Below are 19,738 nucleotides of genomic sequence, written 5' to 3'. Positions count from 1 at the left end.
GTGTGGCTCTTATGGTGCAGCAGCGTGTTCTGCATCGGTCATTGTGATTGGCGCAGCACTAACGGACACTCTCAAGGTTAGGCTACACTCAGCATACGAGGTAGCTTGAGACAGGGTTTGAGACACAAGTTTTTTTGTAAGATGCCAACAGAGGACAGCATAAGGCTTCCTGTACATTCACAGGAAGCAGCAACCTTCTTCACTCAGCGCGTCAAAAGCTATTGCCTTGTGTATGTCATCAGGAGCTGTTCTGACTGCATGCATTACCAAGCCTGTGATTCTGTCATGACCAGTATGTTAGGACACAAAGTGAACGTGAAATCCTGCGTGAAACTGCGCAAATATCACACAGAGACTTTGGCATGGTTTGGCAAAATTATGGTGATACGTCATGCAAGGTATTTTCAGTAGCACATGCTGTTCAAAGGCAACAAAACGTCACATGAAGAGGACGAGGGATCAGGAGGACCAACAAGCTCGGCCTCTGAAAGTGTAGAATCCATTTGACAATTTGTGCATGAGGATCGCCGGAGAAAATTCACAACATTGTTGCCATTGCTGATGTGTCCATACCGAGCTGTGCAAACAAATGTCATGTATGATTTTAAAATGCACGTTGTTGCTTCAAGTTCATCCAGGGGCAGAAGGAACACTGTGTGCAAGCCTGCCTAAGAGACTCTGTCATGGTGCCGGTGATAACTCCTCCTTCATGAGTGCTAGTGATGAAATTTGGGTACAGTCATGAGACGAAGCAACTGTTTTCACAGTGGAAGAGTCCACAATCTTTAAGACAGAAAACTGTAGAGGCTCAACTATCCACGAGCCAAGCTTCACGAGCGTTAGCCATTGGTCACAGCTGCAGTCGCGGCTGCCAAGCAAAGCAGTGACAGGGGCTAGTTGGTTGAACATTTTGAGAAAATTGCACTGCTGCTGCTTCAGTCTTGCTCGCTTCTACACTGGTAAGCTTGTTGGCAATGGTCTAGTCTCGCTTTTCGTTGTTCAGTGGTTTCGGCAGCCTTTCTGGCATGGATGCGGTCTCTGCCTTTAGCGACAGTGGCGTATGTGTAGAGCATATTTACCTAGGTTAAATGAAGGAGCAGTGTAGATGAATATTCATAAAGACGACGATATTCAATGCACAGCACGAGAGGAGTTTGCAGTTAGAACTGGGTGTAGGCGACGGTGTTTACTGCACAGTGTGAGAGTGTGTTGCAGTTTTACACAAGGCTTAATCGATGGCGGTGATATCACGGTGTTTTCAAGCCTGTACACGATGATGGAGACGACGATGTTTGTGCTGCACACTGCAAGATGAAACAACAGCGCAGGAGTGCGTAGAGCCATCTGTGGAATGCATGAGGTACTAAGGAGTTGGAATAATACGAAACTCTCGAATGCAATAGAGCTAACGCTTTAAAAAACGAGGCAGATCTGCAGCTCAGCCTAAGGCACACCTGCTGTCATTTTTTGGGATCTGCAGTGTTGTGCATCATGAATTTGCTTATTGTGGTGGTGAAATTGTCAAAAGTGAGTTCTGCTACCAGGTTCTAAAGCATGTGAGGAAAGGAATTGAGTGAAGGTGTGACATATTAGTGGTAAGTGAAAAACAGATTGCTACGCGACGACAGTGCACACTCCTGTCACCCAGCTCTCTTCATATGGAAGTTCATTGCCTGAAACATCATCTCGCTTCTTAGATTTAGCTTTTGCTGGCTTTAGCCTCTTCCCATAGATGAAGATCCGGATCAATGGTTGAGGACTCTGCAGCCCTGTGTGGAGATTCAACGTGAATTGCAGAAGGTGCTTAGTGTGCTTCACAAGAGCTACTTCAAGGACGCATTCCAATGCTGGCAAGAATGCTGAGAGTGCCGTGTTTCTGTGCAAGAGAATTATTAAGCATGAAATGCTTTTTTAGAGGTTATACCATGTAAGCGTAGGCAAATAAAGCACTTTCATCAGCATACATACCTCTGGCAGGTGGCACGGCCGGGTTGGTCGGTGGTTTGTGTAACGTCACGAGACCACGCATGACCTGGCTGAGTTGGCAGATACTGCCAACTTGGGCAACTCTGTTGAGATGGGAGAGTGAAATGGGAACTGAACCCCTGTTTGTTCTTAATTAAGCCATGCCTTTCTGAATTAGCTATGCTGCTATAGTATCTGGTAGGTGATCAGTGTGCACATTTTTCATAGGAGTGTTTAGTGTAACATAATTTGTTTATAGTGTGAAGTGCGAGCTTGAGATAATTGGAGTCTAGTTTAGGGAAGTTCAGCTTAAGAGGAACTATCAGGCAATGTGAGAGTTTCAAGCTAGCTAAGGACGAGCTGATATGAATAAAGCATCCTAATGTGCCTCTACAAACAAAATCAACTAACCGGGAAGAGGTTAACTTGATGCATAATTACTGTTATGTTTGATACTGTTTGAAAAAGCTCACGCTTCAACTATATGCGACATTGTAAAGCCCCTTAAATACTCTGGCTTGCACCAGTGTCTAATTTTTTAATGTTTTAAGTTCTTTCTAAAAGAATTTGGCTTTCTTGGGAGCACATTTATGTTTTCACTTACAGCTGTGGGCAGGAGAGCAGTTGGGTTAGCAGTGTTTGAGGCTGTTTTTGTTTTTTAACTAAAACGACTGTTCTAAACATGGGCAAACACAGAACACTTGAGACCTTGAAATGCAGTTGGCACGGCCTTAGCATAGAGGGCGGTTACTTGCTACATCTCATGTCGTCACCGGCTCTTCAATTGAGCTCGCACAGATGTCTTCATTGTTAGTGCTGTGTGCATAGACTGAATGTGGTGGTGTGTTGATACGTTCCATCTACTCAAAGCAGTTTTGGGATGCTTTTTTGAGGAAAAAACATCGCAAAGCATTGCAGTCCGAGACCAAGAGAATGCGAGGATTTGTGCGTGCAAGCTGAAATTCGAATGCGTGGCCGCTTTACTGGCTACTAGAAAGGGCTCCCGAAAATGCCATCGTTCAAGCATGCAGCAAATCGCACGAAGCACCGGGAGATTTGGCAACATGAATTATCGTTGATGTTTATAACTCGGTTAATATACCTGATGCTCTGATATTAGTCAATTGGTAGTGGTAATTATGAGACCGTACATTTTTTCCCACTTTGGTCTTCCCTCATTGTACAGTGCGGAGTCACTACATAACGGAAGATGAAAGCTGCTGAAACAAGATGAAATGTGTCGCCATAGGATGCATAATGTGGTGGTTATCAGTAGAACTAAAGCTGCTGGTATATGCTGATTATCGGTTGTCACCTGATAACTAGGGATATTTGGTTGGCTTATCAAGTGGTACTTCCATCAGTTGCCCAACATCCTTGCGGTGTGTCAAGCATTGATAAAATTGTGTGCTCAATGGGACTGTGTACGTGCAACGTTGGAGGGCGAACAGACCTGACAAGGGGCAGGGTACTGAGCGAAGAAGTGGCGTGCAATTTCTCTGAAAAAATAGCGGTGCATATATTTTTTTAACATAGTGGTGTATATGTCTGTGGTTGCGCTGGTAATCATTCAGACAGGGGACAGGTAATTAAGGACTTGTTATAGCCGACAGTCACCAAAGTAAAGGAATGCATTGGAGAACTGTTCTTTCTGTGTGTGTGTGGGGGGGGGGGGGGGGGGGGGAAATATACTGTTCCTAACTACTTTCACATGCTTTCACGCAGTCTTAAGCAGAAGTACAGCACTCACAGCCTCAACTGTTCAATGTGCATTGGCAAAGGTGCTAGTTCTTTTAACGGCTGCACATTCTCAGCATGAGTTCTCGTCGCTTCAGAGTGGGGATTCGATTTCATTGCAACATAGTAAGAAAAGAAGTGGCAAAAACAAGGTTCTTAGAATTCGGTCATCTTTGGTCGAATAGACAAGGTACATATAGAGTTGAAAAGAGTGAGAAGATGCCATAGTCGAAGGCTCTAGGAGTTCCGACCACCTGGGCTTTCATTCCAAGTTCGTACATTACCAACTAGCCCCTCATCGTACACTCCGCAAATTAACGTGCTGATTGCTTCATCTGTGTGACATCTTGTCTGGCATACTTTCTGATCTTCATACCGTAATCTCTTACTACTTCAACATGCACACGTGCAGTACAGTAGCAGTACAGTAGCGTGAACTACGCTCCTGAGCTTCTGGCACATTGAGATTGAGGCCACAACGCTGATTGTTGTGCTCATTCGCGGCCGTTATTTTGGCTTGAGATATGATTTGAGTGACCTATACTCCTTCAGATGGGCTTTTTGTTGGGAGCATGCATATGCCGGCCGGCCTATGGAATCAGTCGTAGAGGTTTGGAGAGGCCAGCAGATAAGTGGATAACCTTAAGCATTCCTATCAGCTGTCCCTATCAGCTGACGCTTCTTGCTGGGCAGCCTGAGTTGCTGGCGGTAGCGTAAGAGGTAAGCAAGCTTTAAAAAAAGTGTTCCTTTAGGTAGTGTCGGTCGTTTTACGTGGCAATCTGGCACCTGCAAGAAGTTATGATGCACTTAAATCTCATGTATTTTATCACGCATATATATGTGTGCTACTCTGGTAAACGAGAATACAATGTAGAATCGAAATGTATTGAAGGAAATGCGCTCAGACAGAAGGAAAAGTTTGTTGTAAATGATGGTTGGTTGGTTTGTGGGGTTTAACGTCCCAAAGCAACTCAGGCTATGAGAGACGCCGTAGTGGAGGACTCCGGAAATTTCGACCACCTGGGGTTCTTTAACGTGCACTGACATCGCACAGCACACGGGCGCCTTGCTTTTCGCCTCCATCGAAAAGCGGCCGCCAAGGCCGGGATTCGATCCCGCGTCTTTGGGAACAGTAGTCGAGCGCCGTAACCACTGCGCCACCCCGGCGGGGTTGTTGTAAATGAGGTTGCAGCCTTGATATTGCTGAGAAAAGCTGTCCCAATTAACCGGATGTTGTGTTGAACAGACTCTTCGGTGTTCAGTTTAAATGGTGTATTCTATGCTTATCGCGAGTCGTCCGTCACGTTTGCGAGGTTAGTCGCCATTTCTGAACTTTGTTTTTCTCGTTTCGGAGGAGGAAGGTGACGGCCGAAGCAGCGGAAAGCTAGGCGGACGTTAGAAAAAAAAAAGAAACACGAAAAAGAATAAACAGACGAGCGTGCGGCATATAGTAAATCCGCCCCCGCATCCGTCTGTTTTTTCCAGCGCTTGGGCTGCCTGGGTTTTAATACGCGTATGCCGACGGCGAGCGGTTTTTTTCGTCGCTGAAGAATCGACCAGCTCCTTCGTTTCATATCAAAATCCTTGCCTCATGTAAGGTCCGCACCTTTCTACTGGCGATGCAGAATGCGCACACCCCCGACTGATGTTGCCTACGCCGTTTGCGGCGACAGAACAGAAACGACGACCTGTTGGTGCGTTGACCCGATCAGCCCCCGCACAGTACGCTTTTGCACGCAGTGTTTTTGCTGTATTTTCCTTCGCGATTATACGGGTGAGGGTCGCCGGCTAGTCGGCGTCCGTACGCGCCACATGTTCAATCACGAGCGACTTGTCAACAAACAACAAGCGTCGCGCGCAGATGGCAGCAGCGTCGCCTGCTGTTGGTGTGTTCGTGCGTTCGTCTGCCGCATGCGCGGCTCTGTTCGCGTGCGGTGGTCGATAGTGCACTTCGGCGGCCTTCTTTTGGTGTCCGCGGAGCAGTTTTTATTGGCAAAGTGTCGGTGACCGCGTTGATTGCGTCCCCGCGGCACTGATGACTGCTATGAGCGGCATTCGCGTGCCCTGAGGAAAGGTCAGTATGCACCGCGATTGCTGCCGCGACCCGTCGTAGTCTTGCGGGTGCAACGCAGCCGCAAAGCCCACCTTTGCATTCTTCGATCGCTCTAATTTTGCGCTTTGTTCCCCGAAAGTGCTCTGCACGCAAGCTCGCGCCGGGTATTTGCTCGAGGCGTAGGTCTGCCGGCTACGGAGGCACCGCGCGGTCATACGCGCCGTCGCTATCCGGAAAGCCGCAGTGGCTTCTCCGCATAGCTTAAAAAAAAAAAAAAAAAGAAAGGAATAGAAAGTAGAGGAAGCGCTAGCTGTACAACTCCCCGTGGCTCCAGAAAATAGCTCGCACCGCTTCTTCCCTGTCGCGTCGCTAATGTCGGAACAATCAACGTCACGGCATGAGGAATAAGCGCTCCGTGAACGCAAATGCGATTGTTGCATTCTCAGCTGAAAGCCGCAGTTTCGATTAACGTGTCGCAGCTGTGGGGTGCGAGGTCACCGGTTTTGTATCCGAGGCCGCGTATCATTGTGCGCAAATGAAAACAACTCGGCAACAGGGAAGTGTGTGCCACCTATGTAGCCTAGCAGCAGAGTTTTGTAATCGCTGGTAGAGAACTATGGCACTTGCGTAGCCGTTTAGCTGAAACAGATGATTGAGCACAAAGGTCATGTCCATAAAGATTTTTTTCTCCAAGACTTATATCTTCATAAGCAGCTCATTGTGAAGCACTTAATAAACCAAGTCTTATTTTCACACAGGTAGGTGTAAACCTGCCTATTATGCGTCATTTTTAACAGCAAGTTAAAAAAAAAGGAAGCATGAGCCAATTTGTGTAGCAGTTTCTTCATTTTACCATTGCAATGATTAAGCTCGGAGAGTAAAGTTATGCTTGGCAATGCTAAAGGAAAAAAAAAAAAGGCCATATATTATACATAGCAGCACTCTTCAGATTGAGAAAAAATTGAATAAAAAATAAAACTGTATTAACTTTATGTCTTCTTCGAAAAGATTGCAGGAACTGTAGCCAAATTCAGTGTTGTATCAAGTAACCGTGGAAACTGTAGTCCCATGACTAACCATGATACATTCATGGTGCGTCCGTTGTTGCTGGTTTGCTTAGCTGTTGTTTTAGAATGCAAGCTAGGCAGCTTGTTATGACCAGAAGGGTCAGAGTACAGCCAAAGACTGCCGCAGCGGATGCGTCGAGGGTAACTGTGCTCGAGGGATTTAGTATGGAATGCGTTTCAGAGTTGCTGTCCAAGGTTTCTTTTCTGCTGGTTTTGAACAGATGGAATGCACCTAAATCAAAATCTATCTCCATAAATTTTATTTGTATCCTGATCTGATGATCCAACTTTAAAAGGACTTACTACACTTATTACTTTTTAAGCTAATTTAGGATGATCACTGCTGCCCTTTATTAAGCGAGATAATGTTAGATTAAGGGCTCCGCCAGGGTGGCGCAGCAGTTAAGGCACTCGACTACTGTGCCCAAGGACGCGGGATCGAATCCTGGCCTCGGCGTCCATGTGTGTGCGATGTCGGTGCACGTTAAAGAACCCCAGGTGGTCAATATTTCCGGAAAACCCCACAAACCAAACCAATAATGTTAGATTAAGGTGTATTAAGGTGGATTAGGGTGACTTATACTGGAACATGGTAGTTTACTTGGGATTAAGGATGATTACTGTGATCACTGCCTATGATTGCAACTGGCATGCACCACGCGTTTAGGTGCCTGGTCTCTGTATTCGTGATAGTGCTTGAATGAAGTGCATTCCATAAAAGACATTCAAAGCAAATGAGACTGCAATTAACTTTTGTATGATTAATCATTACCTGGCATAAAATTGTGCTAATATAGACATGTATACCAACATAAAGAAAATAAAAATATGTTTGTACTCGCTAATCCGTCTTCGCAGTGATTTCACGCCAGTGCTGTAGCTGTTAGCTGACAGAATGACTTCACTTTACGCATTCACATCCACCATGCAGGCACTTGAGCGTAAGATGGGTGGGCCGGGCTTTCCCTGGGTTCGGCTACTCTTGACCACCGTGGTGCTCGGCGTGGGTGGCCTTGTCTTCTGGGACGTGCGGCTACAGCACGGCGGCCGCTTCGAGCGTAAGTCTCGGTCTTCTGGTCCACAACTGAGTTTGAACTTTGGCTCTAGGGCGAAAGCAGCGACCTCTGTCTTATGCACCTCCTCTCTACATTGTTGCTCTCAGTGTTGCCAGCCATTATGGTGACACCTCTTGATGGTGAGCCACCCATAGAGGGTGGCACGTGCAAGGATTTACGCTTGCTAGATCTGGAGATTTATACCAATCCTTTGGGGGTAAATTTCACTTCTATGTCAGTTGAAACATTCTCGTGTCATTGCCTTGGAAAGGGAACTGTTTTGCTAAGGAAGAGCTGTTGTTATAGAGTTTATCAAGGTCTCTTCATGATGAAATGAAACTGGCATGAATAACCCTCTCTCCTCTCCCCCAACCCCTCTGCCCGCACTCTTTTTTCTGTGCATTTGCTGTGGGTTCCTTGATAAGCATTCTTTTTCTTGCAAAGAAAAATCGCCCACACACAAGCCTGTGCATGAGACGCTTGCACAGAGGTGTGCGTTTTAAACCGGTACAAATTAAAAAGAGTCAATAATTAGTATTCATAGACTAACATGTCATTGAGGTCTGTAGTAACCCTTACTGTGAAACAAAGTGATTTATTTTGGTATTTGGTTATCCTTTGAGTAAACTGATTGCCTTTCTTCCCACAGTGGCAGATTTGAAAGGCTCAGTGGCACATGATAAATTGTGGCTACCTGTGGTTCATGAGGCTGCTCAGTAGCTGTGAGTGACACGCAGAATCTAACCGCGTTGTAGAGACTGACCAAGCTCTGCCATGCAGAGCTGAAGAAAGTTCTGCGCAGAAACTCTGGTTGCTCGCAAGCAGGGCATTGGAACGTGAATTTTCTTGTGTGCATGTGCACAGGTTCTGGGACGCACGCTCTACTGAAGGACACTGGCCTGCTGTCGGCCTGGCAGAAAAGCTCAACGCAGGCTGCCGTATACTTAAACGAGGGGTCCACGTGAGTGCGCTTTGCATTTAGTGCACGTTAAGGGGGGGGGGGTGCGCTCCACGTGAGTCCACTCTGCTTTAACACTTTTCTGTCCGTGCCTATATGCAGTGTGGGATTAAGGAATGTTTTACAGTGGGAAAGGCTTTAGCCAAAGAAGATTGTGTACTTTGGATGGCATGTAAAAAGAGGTGAAAAAGTGCCCTCTCAGCCAGTGCTCCGTTCTACGATTCCAATCTATTTCACCAACAACCTGTTCCCTTAGCTGTGAGCTCGTCGTGCCGAACTATGCCTGCGAGGCTGAAATGTTTTCTGCAAACATACTGATTCCACGAATCAAAAGAGAATTCATCAACTTCTCAGGGGATGGCACGTGTCATTTCTCTTGTAGTTGGGCGTGAGACTGGGAACTAAAAAAAAAAAAAAAAGGCGCATTCACTTGTTGCTCCCGTAGCCAGAGTGACAGCCTATCCCATATCAAGGTGAGGTCATTGTTCAAAAAGAGCACTTCGGTATTTTCACAAAAAGCACATATTTGCTTGGTGCCACACAAGGCTCCGGCTGGGGATTTTTTTTACAAATTTGACTCAACTGTGATTGCTTCATCATAATCTTTCTGTAATTCGAGACAGCATGACCTGGAGAAGAAGAATGGCCAGAAGGGGAAAAGGCTAGTCTTTGGCACAGTTATTTGTAAAACTTGACGAACGATGGATGTGTGCGCTACCTTGGCCTTCGTGAAGGCCACTTTAGGAGCCTTTGATGTATGCCGGGAGTTTGGGGTTCAAACTTCACGTCACCATTTTACAGTAGCTTTAGTAGTAGTGTGTATCTTTCAGTTGGCCTGTTGTAGACATTGTCATGTGGTCATTTTGGAAGGACGAGGCCTAGGATGCCTAAAAAATGCTGATTGTTCGGATCGCAATTTGTTGTATGTGTGGAATTGGTCAAAAGAGTCATGATGGAGACCCTGAAGCTACAAGGTCTAGATAAAAGTTGAGTAATTAGGTGTCTAATGATAATTTTTTTTGCTATGCAGTCTTGGCACTTTCCTTGGATATTACTAATTATTGCCTCTTCCTGTGTGCAGATGGGCGGCCGAGAAGCTTCCCGTGTGGTACTCCGAGGCTAGCCGGCGGCTAGGTCCACCTCTGGAGGCAGCCTGGGAGCAGCTGGCAAAGCTAGCTGTGGCTGCGTGGACCAATAGTGAGCCGCTCCGAACGCAGGTGCTCCGGCACACGCACAGCCTGCTACTGTGGGTGAGCACTGCAGATCATTTCACAGCACTTCAGGGGAGACATTGTCACCATGACAGTTTGGGAGGAGACACTGTTGCCGTGACTTGCAGGGGAAGGTATCTGTGCTGTGGGAGTCATTGTGAAAGGGCTGTTGCTCAGCAACTGCCAGAACTGCAGAGGACGGCAATATATTTGCAACATTGGGGAGTACTTTTAAAAGTAAATGCCATTGGGTGGGTTAGGTTTTCTGCAGGCAGCCATTCATTCTACTACAGTGTGCAACTGTGATGGGCACTTGTATATATTATATATTGTTGTATATAGCTCCTTTCTGATATAACTGCCAGGCTTCCATAACTGCCAGGCTTCCCCGCTTTGTGAGCACTCCATGCTCAGAGGCTGAATTCACGAGTTTTCAAGCTCGAAAATTGATGCTCGAAGACCTGAATTCAAGAACACTTCGCACTGTACTGAAGTAGAGGATCCCGATGCAGCAGTCAGACTTATTGAGAAACGGGGATTTGTAAAGTTGTAAAATTTAGCCGCAGAGGATAGCAGTCGCAGGTGGTGTTGGGTAGCGTGAGTTTAGCTGTGATGGTAGGTGCATTCTTTGTGAAAGCCCAGGGAATCTGCTTCTGAGCCACACCATGTGGCTTTTAATGCATTTTTGATGTTCCAAATCTCCTGAGGGTTAGAATATTTTTGTGCTGCAGTCTCCGAGTGGAAAGACCAGTGAGTGCCAAAGAAGGTGCCACTACACTTCTTGAAAGCAGACCTTTTGGCCTCTAAGCTTTTGACAAAGACTGCGCCACATGGCATGGCTGGTCTTGGGTATAGCGCACGCTCTTTCTTTGCAATTGCCGCACAAGCAGCGGTACTTTTGCTTGCGGAGTTAGGCCCTCTGCTGCCGTAGAGAGCGAGAAAACCTTACTGCTCACTTCCCACCTGCTTTCGACGCAGTGGGTGGTTTTCACCTACTTTTGCACAGTCGCTGAGTGCAGCACTGAAATAAAAGAAAACAGGAAACGAAGACAAATCATTCTCATTCGTTAAATGTGTGATGAGCTTGACGACATCATAGTCGTAATGCAGAAGCTGGTATTTTGACGCATTCTTTGCATATGTCTCAAACTAAATCACGCCAGACTGACAAGTGCTTAGAAATAATGGGAGGGAAAAGAAATGAAAACTTAGACTTCAGGTATGGGCTCTTGGACGTCAGCCCGTAAATATTTACTTGCTAACTTCCTCAAACGGGTTGTTTATCTCGAGGAGATATGCGCCGATGAGCAACAAATTCAAGTTTCTTGTGCTGGCACAGGTAAGGCTTGTACAGATTATTACAACCTCAGCAGTTGAATTATAAAATATTATTTTTGATTTGTTTATATAGAACGAGTGTCCATATTGTGATCAAGCTTACACTTGAGTGTGCCATGCCCAAATCTTTTCCTAAATGGTGGCTAGAGTGTAAACATTGCAAAAGCTTGTTTATTTTTCATTGTTAGCTGAAGATGACAAATGGTGGCTAGAGTGTAAACGTCGCAAATGCTTGTTTATTTTTCATTGTTAGCTAAAGATGACAAATTGTTTCGGTCAGGTTAATAAAGCTTTTATTAGAGTGCGGGAGGACCTTTTTGTCTAGCTCATTTAGATTTTTAAGTAGTGTAAGGAGAATGGTCTTTCTTTATGCCACTTTGTTAATTTCTACAAATTTATTCTATCGTTTTGTCTGATTGGAAGTTGCTGCCTCCGATCCACTTCGGAACTTTCAATCAGCTTCGAAGTTGCAGTTATTCGGAACTTCAGAAGCAGTTATCCATGTAGCATTATGACTACATCTGTCATAACTACTGATCATTTGCGAGACTGCTTGTGTATACAGTCTTTTCAGCCAACTGATGTGTTTCTGAGTGTAAACCAAGGCAATGAAAAGAGATATTGAGAGAAAATGCATTCGATAGCTGAAATTTTAGCAGTGAATAAATTTTTTATTCTTTACTGTGGATCCAAATGGACGTGGGCATGGTATATAACCTGTGATTTTGTGAACTGTAATATGCTTCTATCGGTTAAATTGCTCGCTTATTCGGGCTTAAATTGAGCACGCAGATAACATACAACCATCTATCATTCTTGATACCAGTTTAAATGATGATGTATACTTGTCTAATTCTGCAAGAATTTATTCGAAATCCACATCATCTGCATCATTGGTGACCCAAAAGAAGGCTTCCTATGGGTCACGAATGCTGCAGACGACACAGATTTCTAATGAATTCTGTTCGGATCAAGCGAGGACATCATCCAAATTGGTATTAAAAACGATAGACGGTTGTATGCTTTCTTTGTGTGCCGAATTTTAGCGCGAATAATTGAGCGATTACACTGATCGAACCATATTGCGGTTTACGTTTAGCATTGCAAAAGTCGTTACGAAGCGTGTGCTTCACTCGAGACTGGCTGTGTCCATGGATCAGTACTGTACTGCGACTGTACTGTGCAGCCTAAATTATTTCCCTGGTTTCAGGTACAGTGTAGATCTCTGGCACAATGCATCGCATTTTCACGCATACGCATTCTCTCGGTGATGAGGTGGACCGCCGCATTCGCAGGGCAACGAGTGGGTTCCCGTGTGCGTGGAGAGCGTCCTGGGAGTGGCGCACGAGACGTGGAGTGTGGTGGGCGGGTGTGTGGGCTGGCTGCTGGAGCACGTGGTCCACGGAGCCCGCCTCTCGGCGCACTGGCTGACGGACAACTTACTCACGTATGTAAAGTTTGCATGAGAGATGACTATCCTTGTGTGGCATTGCTCACTCACCTCGGAACGAAGGAGCAATTCCTGCGGAGACCGAAGTAACTCGCTCGGCTCCCGACAGCGCAGCGCGATTCTTTCGTTTCAGAAATTGGGGCGCACATTTCATTTGCAGATCGAGTACGACGACAGCAGTGGGATTCATTATTAATATAAACAGCGCGAACACAAACAGCGCTTGTACTGTGGCTTTCTTTTATTTTGTCCTTTGTCTTCGTGTTCGCGCTGTTTATATTAATAATGAATAAGTACCAACTCGCCCAACAAAGTATCTTGGTAAGCAGTGGGATTGTTTAAGGTGCCTCTACGGAGGAACCGGAAACAAGGAAGTGTGATGAGTCTTCCCCCCTTAGCAAAGCTGCGGACCATTCCTGGCCTTTCACTGGTGCATCAGTTTTATGGTCATCACATTGACATATTGGAGTTTGTTGTTTTGAAAATATTATCTTGTGCAGTCAGTCGCTTGGTAGCGCTGGGGTGTTTTCAAGCCTGGCGCTAACTTTGTTACTCCTAATAGGTACACATTTTGCAAAATGCTTGGAGCCCGAGAACTTGCTCCTGAGTAGTGTTGTGTGGATTCTGACGCATACTCAGTGTTGTAAATCTCATGAAGGTAAGGAGATTTTTGGGGTCCTTCCAATAAGCTGAGTTTCCACAAAGGCTGCAGGAGCCTCGCTATGCAGCACAGACGTAAGCCTGGCCTCTAAACTTTTGACAGATGGTGTACCTGTGCGTTTTTCATGTGCAGTTAGCCGGAGGTGTGTTGCCTGAATCCACTGTTTTCCCACAAGAACTCACAGGCTCACACACCTGGCAGGTGCATTGCTAAATTCCTTCAAGCAGGTACCATATACATCCAAGAGCTGCATCTCCTCAGTTTGGCAGTTGGTAACTTGGAAAAAGAAAAAAAGTTGTTGGGATACTGAAGCTTTCCCTTTATAGAGCTACTTCCTGTGGTTTTCTGGCTATTTTGAGTTCGTAATCACATTACATTTCTTAAAACTCCACCTTTCTGTTATGTAATGTCGTTTTTCAGTATATCTAGTAGTAGTATTTATTTTAGAACAGCAATAACGATGAAACCAAAACTGGATGTAGGTTCTGGTTAACCTATGACTTGACTACAAACAGTTATGACTTCTGATGTATGGCCGCAAAAAGAATCGGACATCTATTGGATTGTCTTAGGCATTTTAACTGAGTCCAGTTGTTATCTCAGCCATTCAATGCACATTGAAGGTTGTTTTTTTTTTAATGTCTGCGATGTCAACGCTGCCTCAATCGGAGCATCACCCTTAGCCAAGGACTGAGTTTTGGTTTACTATTTTAAAGCTTTTACTTAAGCCAAGGTCGTAGGCGCGGTAAATTTGACCTCAGGTGCAGCACGAGAAGCTGACGCCGCCCAGTTTTAAGTTAGGTTATGGATGCATAGTGTACGGCTCGGTGAGGCCATACTACTTAAAATGCCTAGATGCAGTTCACATTCTTGGTTTACAGTTATCATTCAGTGCCTACAGAACATCCCAAATAGCCAGCCTTTATTTAGAAACAAATGAACCTGCCTTAGAGGAACTGCACTAACGTGTACGTTCGTCCTCAAAATCCATTCTCCGCCAAAATATGTTTGTTACTCTGTAGTCGCGAAATGCCCATCTGGAATGCTCTTTAGCAGCAAGCCCCGGGCAGTAAAGCCACTCCTCTTTTGTTTCAAAGAAAAATTTGACGACTTAGACGTAGTCAGTGAAATTCCAAGTATTTCCTCAAGATATGGACTGTAGTACATCCTCCTAGCAGTTCTCGACCTGACTGTTACAAAATTTCAGAAAACGCACACGCCGCAAATGCACATATTACAAGAATACCTATAGAAATTATACCGCATTTTATACAGAAGGCTCAAAAACTGATCACTTATGTTGGAAGTGCAACAGTACATGAAAAAACAGTGAAAGTAAGACTCCTCAGTGTGCATCAATTTTTACTGCTTAATGTTACGCTGTGTGTGTTGCTTTGGAGGAAATAATTAATGAGAACATAAAAGAGAACATCATTCATACAGATTCTGCGTCCTCACTGCAATAAACTCCAAAAATGTGATTGAACTCCTGATGGGAAGCATAATACACAACGTAGCAAAGATGATGGCTCAAAAACATACTTTAATATTCTGCTGGGCCCCCAGTGATGTTGGGATTAGGGCTAATGAAAAAGCAGATGTATTTGTTGTACAAGCGAGAAAATTGCAAATAAATCAAGTAACCGTGCCCCACAAAAACTGCTTGATGTTAGTGTGCAAGAAACTGAGAGCTGAGTGGCAGGCTGCATGAAGCAGACAGCAAACTGCATTCCATACAACACACCTCAGTAGAATGGAAAACATGTTGCCATGAAACGTTTTATTGAAGTAAATTTATATCGTCTACTTAAGGTGTACACGTGTTCTTACTAACGAAATAGGACAAACCTGTATGTGAAATCTGTGGTGATGAGCTCACTCTAAGTCGTATTTTAATCACATGTACGAAACTCGACGAACTGACAAAGGAACATTTTACTTCATCTTACAATCACCACATCCCATTTCGTTCAGCTTTGCTTTTAGGCGAACAAGCAGTGCACTGTTGATTTTTCGCATGTTTTTATGCTTCTGAAGAAAGCCAATTTTTAAATTTGATATAGATATTTTAACAACTAGACACTTAATACAAGAGACGTGTAACTATGTGTTTGGTGCATGATGACTGCAGTTGCCTATGCGCCATAAAACTCTCATGTAACTAACTAGCTTTTCCTTGCATGACCTGGCTCAGCCAAGCCACAGCAATCTTTCTTGCTCATATAAAACATGGTACATGGTATTTTAAAAAATCGCAAAGTCAGAATAGGGGCCTTAGTTAAAAAAGTTTAGCTTTAACTAAAGCCGATATTCTGACGCATGCATTTTGAAAATCGCTTTCAGCAAAATGTGGCTGGCCAAAACACCAAAAGCAGACGTGGAAGTTGAGATTTTCGACATTTGTTTCTGGAATTTCGGTGTATAAGATGCTGCTGAAAGGGTTATTGTCAAAAGAGAGACAAGCTAGAATACCGGTGATTAAAAGTGCTACATCACTTCTGCAGCATATTTTTCTTTTTGAATTGAATTCTGGGTGATGATGATATGATGCACTTTGTTTGGCCCTTATACACAGGGGCTCATGGTCTCCAGAGAAGCTTCAGAGCCATGCTGTGGAGTTTGCGTCGGCCATGCAGAAGCAGGCTCAGGTCGCTGTCCACTGGCTTTGGGAACGGCTTGGCTCGGCTCAGTGACCCCGGCATCCATGCTGCTCCCCCTGACATCATTGTTCTTGGGACCGGTCGTCCTTTCAAGCACACATCGCGGGCATGAGTTTCTAGCACAGGCCTTAACAGATGATCTTTGCCAACGGAGTCCACCATTACACTGCACCTCCAGCCTCCAAGAGACCGTTGCAGTGTGTGCGTGTAATGGGCCCCATGCATCGTGTTTGACTGGACACACTGACACCACACGCATCTTTACAGCAGTGTGGTGTGAAAAAGAAAGAAAAAAAGATTCACACTGGAAAGGAAACGGGGTTGTTGGTTTGGGGAGAGCGGGTAGGTAAAGGCTGTTGGTGCTCTTGGCGAGGTCAAAGAAAAACGGTGACCTACATTGTTGTGGCCTCTACACCGCGCGTTTCAGGAGCATGTTGTTGCAGGCGTCACATCACTTAGTTCAACTGACCTGGCATCAAATAGCAGCGTGCTCACTGCAGTCGAGCAATGTTCCATAGCTGTGCACATGTTGTACGTGACATTCTTTTCCGGTGGTACATTATTATTAAGGACCCTGAAGTGCTCCAATAAAAGATGTTTCTGTTGGTGAAGTCTGTTATCTTCTAAAGCACTTCTTGAAAGCTTCTGCTTGAGCTGCTCTGCTTTGACTGGCGATTGTGGTATAGGTATGTAAACACACATGCCAGAGAACTTTTTTTATATTAGTTTTGTGCACTTCCTGATATATACATTGTATTATGGGTCAAACGTGTGTCTGGAATGCCACAGCTAGTACGCCTTGTGCGAGTGAAACAGCTCCAGCGTGGCAAACTACTTAATAAAAATACTTATTACACTTCTTGCCATGGTGCTCTCGATTTGTGATGTAAAACTGCATTACAAAAGAACTGTGAGTTGAGCTAGTTGGTGCATCATTTTTTTAAAATACACAGCGCAACAAACATAGGACAAGCGAGTAGACGGGAACAGCGCTGTTCCCGTCTACTCGCGTGTCCTATGTTTGTTGCGCTGTGTATTTTTAAAAAACTGCATTAACTTGCTTGGAGCTTTGATGTGTACAGAGGTAGCTGCAATGTATGTGAAAAAAGTCACCAGACAGACACTGTAGTAACTAAACATTCAGTGGTAGCTTTTCAGGTATTTTCATTTCACGGGCATATTAGATCAAACGATTCAGGAGTGCGCACATGTATATAATTATGGAACGCCGCTCAATTTTCCACATTCTGCAACTACAGTACACTGAAGTCCGCTCTTCTGGGTGCATGATGCCACTGCATAACCAGGCAATTTAAATTATGCCAGTCCCTTAGCTCATGTGTCACTTTGAACATTAAACCACAGTCACAACTCTTGAAAGAGTACCCTCAAAATGGTGTATATTTTCTTTAATGTGGTAGCATGAAGAGCTCTGTTGGTAAAAACCACGGCCGTATGCAGCATCCTCAGTCATAAAGTTAGCCAATAGATGGATGGGTCATGCCATGAAATGTGACGTGACTAAGCATATCTGATTGACGGGGTTTGATGTTTTGAGGCTACCTGACATGGCTGAACCGGTAGTGGACAGGGGGGCATTTATCATATAGTGCACTATAGACGATTTTAGTTTCGATGCCTGGGCGCAGCCATCTTAGTTTGATGGTGGCACCCCGAATGAGCGAAACTGGGAAAGTCTGCTCCGGATTCCTCTTGACGCCATCTTGGGCTGTGCTGTTGATGCGGCAGCGCAACGGTGCTGTTTCACGGTGCTTCTGAAAGCTATCCGACACCTTGGTGCTATTTTGTGTTTTGTTTGAGCGCGCCAGCAAACCATATACACCATCCCTTTGGCACGGCGGCAGCTGCACTAGCGACCGGGGCGACTGCGAAGCACTGCGCTCCGCTTCAGCAGACCGAACTCGTCAGAGTTAACTGTGAGGATGTATCTGTTGTATCTTTCACAATACATTCATTTTCAATTATGTTTCATAATCGAGATGCTAACTGTACACACAAACACATGAACCATACGGGCAGTTACCGAACGCGGAATACAGATACTACGAAAAATGATCTCTAGTCATCGCCGCTTTGATTTAACGTGAAGTGAGACCAATATCATGTTGTGTATTTCCTCTAGACAGTGCATATTTATATTCGATGTTGCGCTTCTTTCATTTCGCATTGAAGGCACGGGCAGCGTTCACCGTGGTTACGCCGCTAACCGCTGCTATCCCGTGCCGAGCTTGGCCAATGCATGCGTATGTGTCTTTGGTGCGCTGGCGACCTATAGTGCGAAAAGCATATGATCGATCTATCTGCTCCAACAATGTATAGACCAACCAAGATCAACACCCTGTTTACAAACGAAGGGGGCTACGGCTCCGCAGCCGACTGGGGGGAAAAGTAGGGTTAGCGCCCATCGGAATGTATGGCAATAAAATATTTCAAAGCAGTTTTCTCACTTCACAGAGCACCTGTGATGTCGTTATTCGGTGCAAAGTAACCATGAACATCCCAGAACAGATCGTGAAAGTATGAAATCTCATTACCTAGGCGAAATATTTTTAAAGCACCACGAAACGTATGGGGGTGCGAGTTGGGAGGGAACCCATAGAAACATCTAAACAGAACTTACCGCAACGTTTTTCTCGTTTCGCAGAGCACCAGAAGTAGTGGCCGGTAATTAAATGTTGGGCAGCGCTTTGAAGAAGTGTGTGACAAAGTATGCTGCGTCATTTCGGAGGCAGTCAACTTTTAAAACTCCCCAAATAATCACTGTTGTGAATCCGGACATCCCCAAAAGGCTCACTGCAAGTATATAGCTAATCGGGCAGTTTATTTTACAGTCTGATATACTGCCCCATGAGGTAAATTAGCTTAATACTGTCGATCAAGTGATAAATCCTAGACAGAATTACATTTAAAGAGCAGTTGTCGAACGCCATACGATATATGGACAGAACGAGAATCGCGCATTGCAGCAGACGACGGCGCAGCCGGCAATACTCGCCGCGGCTATACCGCGGCCGCCTTCACTGCCTTCACCTCCGGAGCGTCTGCTAGCGATGACGCCGGTGGTGCATGTTCGTCTGCAACTGTGCGCGTTCAGTTTATCGTGCTGTGAACAGTCCCGTAGATCGTCAGACTTGCACTGCTATCAAGGGAATGTAGCGTGCTCTGCAGCAATGGTGGACTACGTGAAAAGTTTGTCAGAATGGGATGAACAGCGCTACAATTGAAAGCTGTACATTGACGCCGTTGTGCAGCCGGACCCATATGCTATGCCTGAAACACATTAGGAAGTTCTCCGGACTGACGCGGGCACACTGCCACCATATAGGGCATGGCAAACATTGTAGTGCATTTGATTTTTTATCCGAGTCGCCTCACTGCAGAGACCGCATACATGTTTGCGCAGCGCTCACGAAAGCGGCGCCGCCCGCTGGCGCGGCGGACGACGGCACTTAAGGCGAGCTTTTTCTAGTCGTCGCTAAATTGTTTCGCAGCGAAGGCATATATCAGACGGTGCTCAGCGCTATGAGTAAATGATCTCTCGTGGAACTGCCTTACTGCCGAT

At 45.3% G+C, this 19,738-nt stretch overlaps 1 protein-coding gene across 1 annotated transcript in view; it reads left to right on the top strand.

The window, feature by feature from the left end:
* Tmem214 (Transmembrane protein 214) overlaps positions 1 to 17,017 on the top strand; it is a 32,084-nt gene extending 15,067 nt beyond the window's left edge. Inside the window, exons 8-12 of the mRNA XM_084578967.1 lie at positions 7,754 to 7,880; positions 8,742 to 8,838; positions 9,917 to 10,085; positions 12,680 to 12,831; positions 16,071 to 17,017. Coding sequence (XP_084435093.1) covers positions 7,754 to 7,880; positions 8,742 to 8,838; positions 9,917 to 10,085; positions 12,680 to 12,831; positions 16,071 to 16,188 — 663 coding nt within the window. The 3' untranslated portion in view covers positions 16,189 to 17,017. The remainder of the gene's footprint in view (positions 1 to 7,753; positions 7,881 to 8,741; positions 8,839 to 9,916; positions 10,086 to 12,679; positions 12,832 to 16,070) is intronic.
* Positions 17,018 to 19,738: the final 2,721 nt, after the last annotated feature.

Source organism: Amblyomma maculatum, chromosome 9, assembly GCF_055883805.1.
Source record: "Amblyomma maculatum isolate TAMU_Amacu chromosome 9, ASM5588380v1, whole genome shotgun sequence".
NCBI classification, from domain to species: Eukaryota; Metazoa; Arthropoda; class Arachnida; order Ixodida; family Ixodidae; genus Amblyomma; species Amblyomma maculatum.
Note: the sequence above shows the minus strand (reverse complement) of the source record. Positions and strands in the feature narration are given on the sequence as shown.